Source organism: Ammodytes marinus (assembly GCF_949987685.1).
Source record: "Ammodytes marinus genome assembly, chromosome: 13".
NCBI classification, from domain to species: Eukaryota; Metazoa; Chordata; class Actinopteri; order Uranoscopiformes; family Ammodytidae; genus Ammodytes; species Ammodytes marinus.
Window position 1 is genome coordinate 21,872,551 of NC_137217.1, and position 13,173 is coordinate 21,885,723.

Below are 13,173 nucleotides of genomic sequence, written 5' to 3' on the forward strand. Positions count from 1 at the left end.
AACTTCCAATTGTATAGGTTCTACTTCCACGCACTGTGAATGAGTCTCTATGTATGCATGTGCCAGCGTGTGTGTTATGTCTGTACAGTGAGTGTTTTTAAAAATACTTTTAATGGGGCAAATGTACAACATGAAGAAGAAGGATGTCCAATGTCCAATTTGACACTTAATTGAAGGGAAAATTGAATTTGAGCAGTCTTTTGACCAAAAATCTGAGAGGTTGTAGATATTTAAATCCAATTACTATGGAGTTGTTTTTTCCATTGGTACTCTTTCTTTATGATTGTATGTGTTTGCCAAATAAAGTCAATTTTAAAATAGCTCAACTTAAAAAAAAGAAACTTCTGAGATGCAAATGCTTTAGCTAAATGACTGTACGATGGCTTTGAAAATATACTGTACGTGTAAAGGAAATATGAATATGCACTTGTGTTCAAAGACTGCAGAGGAACAATGCCTGTAGTCACACAGCTGAAAATAAACATTTAGATTAAGATAAAATTAGACGAAAGCTCTGTTTAGCTTTTAAGCGGAAATAATTGCGGTTCATGACCAGTGTTTTGTCACTTCTTTCATGTCTTCACAGAGGAGAGCGCTTTGCCTCAAAGTGTTTAGATTCAATTGGTGTCACGTCACTATTTGATGATAATCCCTAGCGTTTAATTGATTACTCCAGATGTGTGACTATGCATCTTTGAACATAAAGACACTAACTTAGGCAACAAAAGCTTCACTGCAGAGCTACAGTATGTAATGTGTCAGGAGAGACTGAAAGAATAAAAGATGCAACTGAGCAACAAGGTTATGTCTGATCATTTAAAGATTTTTTTTTTTTAACATGAATATATTAGTTTAAATTAAAGGATTTCAATAAGTCCCCCACTACTGGCTATAAGCGTGGCCGGATACCACAAGGAATAAGTGAGTGAGAGTTTTTCTTTTCAAAATATTATTTTGTACACAAATTTGCTAAAAATCCGAATCGTAACTGTCACTGTCAAAAAATATCCACACCTCCATCTTGTTGTTTGCACCAGTTCTTTGTTACATTCTTCGTCAGTTTTTACTGTTTGTACGGAAAGTGATGAGGCTTTGATGCAGACGTGTAAGTCAGAGCCGTTCGAGGATGGGCCTGCGCGTGAGAGCTGAATGTGTAAACAGGAGAGCTGCAGACTGGTGGAGATCTGTGTGCGGGGGAGACAGGAAGATGTAACAGGTAAGGAAACTGTGACACAGAGGACGGGTAGAGTGAGTGAGAGGACAGAGAAAAGAGAGAGAGTGTCACACCTTGAGGAAGTTAATCAAACAATAGAGAGGAGAACAGACGACGCTTCGTATTGAAGGTAAAAATTATTTCTGAGTTTGAGTTCATTTTTCTTCTCGTACTTAAATGTCAACTTATTTTATGAGACATTTTTGCTGCTAAACTAAACATTACATTGTGTATTATATATATATATATATATATATATATATATATATATATATATATATATATATATATATATATATATTGCTGACCGGTTGCTTGATATTTGACATCTATCTTAATATGTTTTAAATGTTATTCCATAGGATGGGACGTGCAATGCAATGTTCTGTGATTGTCTTGATGTTATCTGCACAGTTGGTGCTCACCTCTCCAGTGGTAACAATGCCCACTTTCTTTCAAATAATGTTATATTTCAACTAGTGTTGTCTGCTTTTCAAGGATGAGAAGATATTTAACAGGTTGTACATGATTGAAGGAGTTGATCAAGACTCCGCTGGAGTGAAGTGGTTCTCATCTAACTGTATATGATATGTGTTGACAGATAGAGGGGCCCAGGAATTACACTTATAAGGGGTTCACGTGTCCAATGTGCCCTGCAGGTGAGAAAAGTGTGATATCTGGCGTGGGCTTCTTTCAGTTCCGTTTGTTTTTCTGTCTGCTCCTCATTCAACTTTGACTAACTGTTTTTAGAGAATGATTGAATCAGCATCTGGAAATTACTGTGAAGCACTGATGCATACAGTATCTATCTCTGTCTTTTTTTTGTTGCATGTCTCTCTGTCAGTCTTTATAAAAAATGCCGCACACTGCACAATACGCATGTGCTGTATGACCACATCCTTCATTAATATGCAACCTGGGTGAGCAGTCTTGCTCTCCTCTCCATCTGGTTGTTCTCATTTGTTTCTTTCTGCTCTGCCAGGTGAATTTTCCAAGTCTTGTACAGAGTGCGAGCCCTGTCCTGCTGGACGCTACACAACTGAGTATAACCGAGAAGACACATGCTATCCCTGCTACACAGACTGCAGAGCAGGTAAAGATACTATGAGTCATTTCTACCCAATTTACGGTTTCATCCTTCCCTGTCAGAACTGCGATGCTATGACCTTTAGGTTTCGGTTATGAAATTAAAATCTATTAATCTCATTCTCTTTGCATTTCTGGATGGCACTTGTGTCCACGATTAAAAATAAAATCTCTTAAATCAGCTCTATTTCACTGTTTCAGTATTTCATCTGAAGGTGGTTCAGAATTGCACAAGCAAGTCTGACATGAAGTGTGTCTGCGAGGCTGGTTTCACGTGCACCGAGACTGTCATGGACTCATCAAACTGCAAAACCTGTGAGAAGATCCAGGAAACAACCACACCTGGTAAATACTGAACAAAGCAGACTTCTAAATCAGCGACCAGCAGAGGGCCTCGTGATGAACAATATGTGCTTTGGTTTGATCCTGTGTTTGTTCTTTGAAATGTGAAACCAAACCTCTGATTTTGTTTGTTCTCCAGAAGCAGCAGCCGCTATCATAGGCACAGATAAACACAGGACTTCCTCAGCTTCCTCAGGTCAGGGCAGTGTTTCTGATGAACCCTGCCGATTGCCCAAGTGAGTCATTCCTTTCCCCAGATACAGTACACAGTCAAGTGTCCTTGCTCATCGGTTCACATATTCGGAATACTTAACATATTTAATTCTTGTCTCACGCAGATGTGGCCCTCAGTCAGTCCCACCAGCAGGAAATGGCACACTTCTCACAACAGGTGGGTGTGTACGAAAAGAAAAACACTTTGAAAATATTATGTGGATGTTAGATGACATTTTCAATTAATTTTTATTGTTTTGAGGCAGAGGGCTACGTCGATGATCCCCTGACTTTTGTTTTTATTGAATGATCTAAAAAACTATTGTGTGGATTGTGATCCAATTTGGCACAGACATCCATGGAGGATAAATCCTACTGACAATATTGGGGACCACATTTGATATTTTTCATGTGGCAAAAAATCCCTGGTAGCGCCCCTGCTTATACTGTGAAGTATCTCAACATTTATTTGCTGAAGTGGCACAAAGCATATTACAAACGGCAATAAATACTAAAGATACTGTATATCTGACTGAATTTATGGTTCAGCAGTTTTCTTCAGGACTAAATTGTTGATGTCATGACTTTGTATTCATCACTATCATCAGGTAAAAATATCAATTGGTTTATAACCAAACATTACAAAATTAATGATATTCCCATTCGCCTTAGCTGTGCTTTGCAATTAGTTAAAATGAGTAAATGTTAGCATGCTGAATCGGCAGACCTGGAAAATACAACATGCATGTTAGCGTTGTCATTGTGAGTATGTCAGCATTAAGTCAAAGTGTAGTCTCACAGAGATGCTTGTTTCGTTCTTGCAGGAGTGACGAGCAGTCAGCTTTACGCCATATTGTGTCCAGTGGTAGCCATTGGATGCTTTGCACTCGTGATCCTGTTCTTCGTCCGTGGCTCCAGAAATGAATCGTGTTACAAGCAATGTAAGTGTTAAAGGAATTCTTTTATCAAAAAACCCAAGTGTTTTTAATAAAGAGGTCTGAGTCAAGGCAGGCTTCAAAGCAGGTGAGGTTTTTACTTGCAACAGCAAAAGCAAGGGTGCTCAACATACGTCACAAGTGTGGCATCATGATTGAGACAAAGAAATGAACAATTGTACAGGGATTTTATGCATGAGAAAGGTGTATGCGAAAACACACTAGGTTTGTGTGTCCAGGGTCCTTGAGTTCCTTGCAAGATGAGTTTTAATTGCGCAGATGTTCTTATCTGAGAACGGAATGTGGGAGTCTCTCTATTCCTTTCTGCAAGGACATTCACAGTACCTCTCTTGTAAGAATGAGTAAGTTGTATATTGTGAGGTCAAACAAAGTTTACAGCAAAAGCATGAATGTTTTACAGTATTACAATGTTATAATATATAAGAAACAAAGTTTCGTTAACAGTAAGGCTGTGTTTGTTATCCAGGACAAGAGACATTTCTGGTGTATGAGTTGAATCAATTAAACCAATGAACTTTGCATCACTTCTGGGAAACAATAAACAGCAAATGACTATGATAAGAAATGTGTCATTAGCTTTTCGATGTTACAGATGGTTAGTTTCTCTGTAAATCATAAAGGTTACTCCTTACATCATCCTGTGTGAATAAAATGACTTTCTTTTACTCATTTATCCATCTACTCTTTTACAGCTATTGCAAAGCTATGCAATGAGGTGAGTGGCTCATTTCAAAGCTTTATTCTATAATATACCTACATATATATGTCAACATTTCTGTATTGTTTTCCCCACACTAATGAACATGTTCTTCTTTAGGAAGGCAAAGATGCTTCTCGCAAGCAGAAGGAGTCAACTCAACAGTTCCCCAGGGACTCATTCAGTGCAAAGCAGCAGCCGTCGTCCCTTTCAGCAGCCAATCTTGGTACTGATGAGTGAAACAAAGACTAGCATGTGAAACACTCACTTTGTCGAGTCATTAATAAAATAAAATAAAAAGGATAAAGGTACAGCTGTGCTACTGTTATGAGTCTGAGTTATGAGTACTAAGTTGTCCTACCCTGTAAACTTTATGTCAAAGCACTTCTACCGGTCAATTCAAACATTCCTTTCAGTGCACGCTTTGCTTGTTTTTGTCTGTGTAGGCCCAGTCCATGTCCACAACCCAGGGACGGTCATCTTTAGCCTGCTCAGTCAGTTTACAGGCCAAATAGGTCCGACAATTGAAGGTGGGAAGACGGCCGAGAGAGTGAGCAGCGAAGAAGACGACGGGAGGGACTGTCCTGTGTTTCATTCCACGTCTTCTCCCGGTATTCATCTCTCTGAGGAGGAGAGGAGCGGAGAGATTGACAGCATTTTCTTTCCCTCCCAGGAGCAAGGGAAGGACTGCCACGTGTCCAAAGAGGAGGGGCTTTGAGACAACGTAAATAATCTGAGAAGACTTTTGTTGCTAGCCGCTGGCGTCCTGACAGATCCTAAAGAACTTTCTTCTAAAGGAAGGAACAGGAAAACTGGAAAGGAACCTTAAAACTGTGTGGAGCAGATTCATCTTCCTCTGGCAAACTATGAATCGAAGATCTCTACAGAGACATTTTTGTCTGTAGGTTTTTGGAAATAACTTGCTGACACCAAAATCTTTACCTCTGGGAAGAACAGCTGGACAGTGTTCTTCTTTGTAAATTAACATTTAAAATGTCATGTAAATACTCTTTCATAAGCTCTTTCAGCTCTATTGGACCTGAATGTTAACGTTTAACTTAAATATCCAGCATTTTTATAACAATAAAATTTTATTCTGAAAAAAAAACTATGTTAAAATGTAAATAAAATAAAAACATTCACATGTGATATGTATAATCCAACTGCAAAACATCAGCACAAATTAGTAAAAATATATTTATACAAACATATACATGTAAAGATGTGAAATATCTTTAACTTTTGTGTACCATAGTACATACCACGGTTTCGCATCACACTGCACGATTTCTAACTAATTCACACGGTCACATTTTGCATTAAGCACAGTGTCTTTCAGGTGCTTTCAGACACTTTTCACCATTTTAACGTCATACGTCCCACGTCAACGTCATGTTTCAGTCATGAAACAAACTGTTTTCATTTGTCAGCATTGGCTGTGTGTCGTTTGCCTCCATCTGTCATAAATGCCCATAGCAATGAGAGATGTGTTGCATCTGCTGCCTGCCTCACTAAAATGTCCTCCTGTCAAATTTCTGCTCGTCCAAGTTCCGGCTCTAGGTCTTTAACTCATACGTCGATAGGCTGGTCACATTTCCCACACACTTCCTGGACAGGCGTGGATACATCATCGTCCATGGAGCAGGTTGGCACTTGTGCAGGTTTTTCAGCCAAGAAGTAGTCTGAGCAACAAGAAAATATGTTAAAGGTTTTTTCATGATATAGATTTAAATACAAGATAATCCCTTTAGTTATTAAAATAAAAAGTATTGTGCATAATCAAATTATAATGAGCTAAGTGTCCCGTACTTCCTCTATTTGTATGCTGCTGCAGGGTTATCTGTTCATAATAATAATCTACTAACCTTGCTCTGATCTGATCCAGCGCAGAATGGGCTTGATTTTTGATACAACAACGAATGCAATTCCTGTACACAGGAGGCCAATTATCACCAGGATCCCCACTGTATCTGTAAGAATTTGTCAGAAAGTAAGATGAACATTCACTGGAGAAACATAGTTATTCCCTTGGTTATGTTGGCACAGAAATAACCAGTAGCTAACTTTACCTGTCAATGGTTTACCGTCTGCCCAGACTGTAGTGAGGGTGGTCCGGGCTGGAAAGGAGCAAATAAAAAAAACTCAGTTCAAATCAGCTCAGTGCATAAACATGAAATGGATATATGAAACTATCTATAGGCTATAGGTTAGTTCACATTAATCAGTAAGCACACTCTTGGGTTCAACACACTGGATAGGAAGCCGGTATTTAATCCCATGATATGATTAACAATTAACTGGTGTCAACTTGTGTGTGTGTGACCTAACCCCACGGATACTGAAAAGTAAACCAAAGGTCACTTATGTAAAGAGTGTATCATCATTATCATTGGATTGTTTGTTTGTCTTATTTTTGATAATCAGGCTACATAACGCAGAACTTTTTCGGATTGATTTTGGCAACCAATCCTGAATGGTGCACAGTAGGTTGCTATGGTTACACACTCTACTTTACAACTTGTTGCCGTGGTTGCAGTTCACTGCAGTGTAGCAATAAACAGGGGTGTCTGTATGAATTAAGCCAAATGATGAAACGGATGGAGCAAAACATTATGTTGTGCAAAAATTATCATGGAAGAAATCCATTACAGTCTAAATCTGCATAGCACCTCTGACAGCTGAATCTACTCATCCTTTAAAGTGGTATTAGTGGTAACAAACAAACTATTAAGAAAAACACCTTTTTTTCAAAATTTTCACCTGAAAAGTTAGCAAAGAGTTGCCTATGTTTACCTAGGCTACAGCAGCCACAGAGCAAAAATATTTTCAGTCATTTGTATGTTTCTTACTCTCATTTTAGCTCTGATTTGGTCCTAAACAACTCCTGTGGTAAATATCTGGCTCTTAAGCTGCTAAATTATCCACTATGTTCAACAGCTTGTTGCTTTGTCTGCGTGTGTAGTGGAGGTAAGTGTTTTTTCACTAAAAAACAACTGCCTGGTGCATTGTTGATGATTAGAAAGAGTATATTTGTGGTCCCACTAGGCTAGAGCTACAGTGATAAGCAGGATAAGCTCTGTGTCATAAAAATTCTGGTTATCAAACGCTGGCTGTACACTATCTCTCATTTGTGCACAGTACTTAAAACACACACAACTCAAGGGATTCAGCCCTGTACATTGGTTTAACCTGTAGTGTAAACCCTGAAACCATGGTTAAATGTGGTACAAAAGACCGCAGTCATAGTGATGCAACAGATGCTGAACATGAAAGTTTAACAATATACATAAATGGTTGCATAGATGGTTACGTTTGTTTCCAACTGTTTTTTAATACTATAAGTGGAATGTACAAACGCCAAATGTTATTTCTCATGTTTTTGTATTTAAGAGTTTGTGTTTTTCACCACCTGGCGTTGAATATGCAGATTGATAGAAGAACACTCTGCCAAAATGAATTAACTTGCGGAGCAGGAGTATCTTACCTGTAGTGGATGGAGGGAGTGTGATTATGGTGGTGACTGGTGCTGGTGCTGGCACACACTGTGTGCAGGGTTGGTCTTTGCATCTGTAGCCAGCTTTACATTTGCACACAGCGTTATGAGTTGCATTACAGCTTGACTTAAACTCCATGTTGTCTGTAAGAAAGCAGGGGTGTGGGGGGGTGGGGTATTCAACAGCCATCATTAAAAAAAATTAGGGGGCGCTCCGGTGGCGTGGTGGTTAGAGCGTGTGCCATGTTGGCTCAGGCCTCGTTGCAGTGGTCGCGGGTTCGGGTCCGGCAACCTCTCTCTCTCTGTCTCCCCATTTCAACTCTGTACTGTCTAATAAAGTTTGAAAATGCCAACAAAAAAAACTTTAAAAAAACTTTTAAAAAAAATTGTAGAATCATAATACTAAGGACTGTTGGTGCGTGTGAAGAACACACTTATACGCACACAGATTTTCTTTGAAACATGATATCAGAAAATGCTAATTCTAATGACTCACAAAGTTAGCATGGCAGTTAAAAATTCTGGTTTTAAGTCATAAGACAGTAATATCATCACTTTTGTTGTCTTTCCTTTAAGCAGCTGTTATTTCACAGTGAAAGCAGTATTTCACTTTGATTACATTTCTTCTTTCTTACCGAATGCTTTAAAAAAGAAAATGTTTGTTACATGTGATAACAATATACACTTTTGCATTGGCTACTACACCCCACTGTTTACGGATGCTGACAAAAAAAGGTCAATTTAATACTTGTCCTCCTCACTAGGAGGTCAGATTTTATCAAAGAGAAGTGAATGTGATGTGATTTTTAAGCAGTCACAGATTATTGCTCAAGGGCTCTTAAACCGGGTTGGGAAGGTGGGTTTGTGTGGTTGTTACCCTCTCACTTCACTCTGTTGCCCCCGGATTATCCATTAAAGAACAATGAAAAAGAAATGGACTTTGAGCTCTTCAAATGACTATTATATAAGATTCCTACACAGAATTATAATAGGATATGCAAATAAAAAATACAGTGGGTAAAGGTTATTGATGATATCACATTGAGAGAAGTAGATATAACCATTGATGTAACTGATATTATTTAAGGGGATTTGAGAACTGAAAATGTTCATACTGTAGTAATATATCAGTTTAAATGTCTAAAATATGTCTTTGAAACTTTGTTTGCACCTCCAAATCCTTGCAAAGTGTTAACACTCTGATGAAGACAAGACTATGAGGAAATAAATATTATGCTGTGGTATTGCAAGAGGAAGTGTGTGAGATTTCTGTGTGGGTTAATTAATTTCCACCTAAATTAGTTTCCTAGCGGTTCATCGGTATAAAACTTATTCGTGGTCTAGGACATTTTGAACATCCACCTGTACACAGCCCCCCAATTCTACAAATAGGAGCTCTAAAGACATCTTCTTAAGACAGCTATCAAAGAGATCATGTTCTGCAGGTTAAAAGAGATTTGTTCACAGTTGCACTTTAACTTTAGGTTTTAATGTTCCAACCCTTTTGTTAATACGCAAAGAAGGTGTTTTGGTGCACATATAAATGTCAAATTCAAGAGACAAACAGCTAAACTATTCGAGTCCCCGAGCTTCAGACTGAGAATGACATACTTTCTTTCACGTCTATGTTTTCTCTCTTCTATGCTTTCCGCAGTGACATTTAGAAATAAGCAAAACAGGCTATTTTTGCTCACCTGAAGCAGGGCAGAGACCTGAGTAATAATAAAGGACATGACATTTGTGTCTGCTGCTCTTTCCGATGTTTATTACTTTTCTGTGTTTTTCTCTTTTTTTTCCACTGACATTACAATGGTCTTCTGTTTTGAACCTCCTCCAGTCTTTACCACGGTCGGTGGTGGGATGTGCGATCGAGGCTGGCGCTGCCACCATGCATTCATCTCTGCAGCCATATCCCACCCAAAGAGCCCCCCTGAGCTGGTTCACTGAGGGTTTCTCAGACCCCCGTTCCCTCCTCCTTTCAGTCTCTCTCTGACTGTATCCCACCGTGAGACACACAAATGGGAAATCCCCTTGCATACGTGACCTCAGGTTTCTACGGGCAAACTGAAATCATGATCTACAACTGAGTAACTACAGCCTGTCGTCTCTTACGGTTTCATCTGTAACTGGACAAAGTAGGGTGGTCGGGACTGCAGAGGAATGATGAATCACTCGTATGTCATGCTCGAAAAGACATAGCGCACTCACATAACACACATGCACAACATGAACAGGGAACCACAATGTTTCACAAGGGAGGAAATGTCTGAAACGACAGACAGTATTTTTATAGTAATATTTAATCATAGATATGACCACGTGGTTTCTGCTGCTCTGCGTTCATGTGTTTTCACCTCTATAATTTCAAGCATTTCCAACATTCCTTTTAAACCTGCATACCTAATACAGATTATCTACTAATTGTTTTTCCATATTGGTAATGTAAAGTAATTTTATGTGCAAACTGAAATAGTAAAGGAAGGATTCAATTCTCCTGAATGAGCAAAATTTAACCCCTTTAGAGCAGTGTTTAATCTCTGTCAGCCGATTATATGCTACCCTATAAACTACAATGACATCATTGTTGTTACTAAAGGGGTTTCTTAGGTAGGTCTAAAAGTAGGATCTCCACACAGTTCAGGTCTCACCCATACCCACTAACACAAGAGCTGTGAATTTGACTCACCTTTTTGGCACAATCCACACAACTCGCATTGAAAGGCCACATTGTAGGTATTAGTGTATCTGCTCCCCGGGCAAGGTTTGCACTCGATTTCACAAGACCTGTAGTTGCGTTTAGCCATAAATTCACCTAGAACACACACAGTAATTAAAAGTTAGAACCTGTTTGCATCAAAACTATGAATACTATAAGGATAAAAAGGAGTCACTGTACCTGGCAGGCACTTGTTACAGCATGTCTTGGTCTGTGAGTCCATAGGCCAGGCATATTGCATATCATTGCACTGTTTTGAAAGCCCAGCAGAGAGGAAAGAGAGACTGCTCAGGAAAGCAAGGGCAAGATAACAGAGTGTCTGCATCTGGGAAGAGGGGAAGAATAGGAAGGAGAAAAGGAAGAAGAGGAGGTGGAGGAAAAGGATCATTTATTTGGTCCGATATAATCACATACAAACGCCAACAGACGTAAGTGAAACATTGGCATCTCTTAGGACAGACTACAGCAGTGCGCTACACAACATAAAGTAAACAAACAAAAAAACATTAAGCATACAATAGAAAATCAGCCTTATACCTGCACTGTACAAAGTCTACATCAATTGAGTTCACAGGAACATCCATAGGAATCTACTAACATTGAAAATGACAGGACCCTTTTATCAAAGGTTTGACTTAAAGCTATGCTGAAAATGTATTTTCTTACCGTGGACGAGGAGGTGACACAAGATGTAACCCGAGACCCTCTGAGTGTGAGACTGAACAGGGGACCAGAAGTGTGTCAGGGAATTATTCATAAACTGTCAGTGATGACTCATTATGAGAGCCTAACGTTTTACCACGGTCTTTTAAGATTTTTCGGCCTCGCTCTCTCATCCTCTCGCTGTCTCTCAGCTGCGACCCCCTGGCTCTGTGCACAAAAACAATAACTCCATCAGCCTCCACTTTTTTCCACAGGCAACCTCTTTCTCGTTTCACGCAAAATCAACCTTTCTGCTGCAAACTGTCGAAAGCTTCCTTCTCTCTTTCCTGCATCTTTCTACTCTTTCTTAGATTTGAATGACAAGGTCATTTCAGTAAAACATACATCATATCCTACTCATTCAGATGCACATCATCCTGTCGCCCTTACAGAAATCTGGTGAGGAGATAAACATAAGAAATGACATTTACTGGTTAGCCAAGCTGTGACCTTATGTCAAAAAAGAGTGAGCAATAAAAGGAGATTCTCATGAAGAATACCAACTGCAACAATAAGGCCAGAATTCATGTTTAAAAAGCAATATTTAGTCATAAAATCATTATAAAAGTAATGTAAAAAGATATAAAATGTAGCCTACTGTGGTAAATATCTGATATGTCTGCCTTTAGATGTAGTGACATGCAACATACTGACAAGGACAAACTGAATGCAGGATTTGAGTTGTATGTGTTTTAAAAGTTTTATGGTGATTTTTGTTTGAATTTCCACATGGTCCCTTGTGGAATACTTTCTATGTGTGGTGGTTAAACATAATCATCATCTGTCAGGTCCACTGTGGCCATTCTTGTCCAGATAAGAGTAAAATGTTCTTCTCAACGGCCCTGTCATTTCTTTTTCTTTTTCTCTCTCTCACAGAAACCAGGCCACAGCACGTGAGCTAAAGCTGACAAAGCAGCATCCCCAAAAGGACTGCCTCTGAGGCCCAGCATTGGCTCTCGGTGAGCAGACAGAGTACAGAGATGACTGGAAGAGAGATGACTGGGCATGAAAATCGTCCTGAGTTGACTTAGAGCAAACCTGGTCATGCTTATCAAGAGGTTTCAGAATTAGGCTGTTTGACTATATACGTGTGATTAGAACTTCACAGGAATCTTTGCCAGGAACATGTCGATGTGTTGTTGTGATGAAGAAAACAGATACTAAACAAAGGCTATTTATCACTATGCTTGAAACACTGTATCTACATGCAGACTCTGGGTTAGGGCTATGCGGTCCCTGCGGGCTGTTTGATTGACACCCAGTGTAGGTGTTCACACGTGCATTAAAGTGTCAGCATGCCCCATGTGGCAGTGTGTAAGTATTTGAAAATGTGCGTGCATGACACAAAGAGAGCAAGTGGAGACGTAAAGGCACTTTTTTTGGGGTGTTTTGTTCACTTTTGAAGGAAGGATGTGGTTATTCTAAGGAAGCACTTGTCTTGCTCTGCTGACTGAGCTCTGTCATATACTGTACCAGCAAAGTCACGTGAGGCTACACTCTGCTGGCCGACTGAGAAACATACCAGCCTTTTTTTCTGTCCTTTATTATATTTCACACAAATGTATTCTCTAAATATCTTTAATTTCTACATCAAATTATGATTTTAAAAAGGCAATTCTATTAATGAATTGATCACAGAATATGTATTGTTAGCAATGCATAGCATGTATTTCACAAATCTATTAAATGTTTTTGTGTTCATCAAATGCTCCCTGATTAAATATCAAAAACTGTACTACAGTAGGCCTACATATC

The 13,173-nt window shown here is 39.1% G+C and overlaps 2 protein-coding genes across 3 annotated transcripts; one reads left to right on the plus strand and one right to left on the minus strand.

Moving 5' to 3' along the window:
* The first annotated feature begins 1,239 nt into the window (after positions 1-1,239).
* On the plus strand, positions 1,240-5,681 carry LOC307259850 (uncharacterized protein). 2 transcript variants are annotated; one of them, XR_013845165.1, is made up of 11 exons: positions 1,240-1,343; positions 1,576-1,648; positions 1,815-1,872; positions 2,196-2,306; positions 2,501-2,644; positions 2,781-2,877; positions 2,980-3,032; positions 3,679-3,795; positions 4,503-4,525; positions 4,628-4,815; positions 4,954-5,045. XR_013845165.1 is itself a non-coding variant. In XM_080039882.1 (11 exons), the coding sequence occupies exons 2-11, from the start codon at positions 1,577-1,579 to the stop codon at positions 5,223-5,225; spliced, it is 1,053 nt and encodes a 350-aa protein (XP_079896008.1). In that variant the 5' UTR covers positions 1,240-1,343; position 1,576; the 3' UTR covers positions 5,226-5,681. The 2 variants fall into 2 exon arrangements, 1 of the variants encoding a protein (XP_079896008.1); XM_080039882.1 differs by having other exon boundaries at positions 4,628-4,733; positions 4,954-5,681.
* A 395-nt stretch (positions 5,682-6,076) lies between these two features.
* LOC307259660 (uncharacterized protein) lies at positions 6,077-12,545 on the minus strand (the record flags this gene model as incomplete). Its single annotated transcript, XM_080039603.1, has 7 exons — positions 6,077-6,189; positions 6,373-6,477; positions 6,577-6,624; positions 7,992-8,144; positions 10,687-10,812; positions 11,383-11,434; positions 12,525-12,545. 7 exons carry the CDS (start codon positions 12,543-12,545, stop codon positions 6,077-6,079), a joined length of 618 nt encoding a protein of 205 aa, XP_079895729.1.
* Positions 12,546-13,173: the final 628 nt, after the last annotated feature.

Bases quoted from the DNA above. Each gene is read 5' to 3' on its own strand.
- LOC307259850 (XM_080039882.1), top strand. From the start codon at position 1,577: ATGGGACGTGCAATGCAATGTTCTGTGATTGTCTTGATGTTATCTGCA. The intron at 2,307-2,500 runs GTAAAGATACTA...TCACTGTTTCAG, and splicing joins CTACACAGACTGCAGAGCAG to TATTTCATCTGAAGGTGGTT. The intron at 2,878-2,979 runs GTGAGTCATTCC...TGTCTCACGCAG, and splicing joins GAACCCTGCCGATTGCCCAA to ATGTGGCCCTCAGTCAGTCC.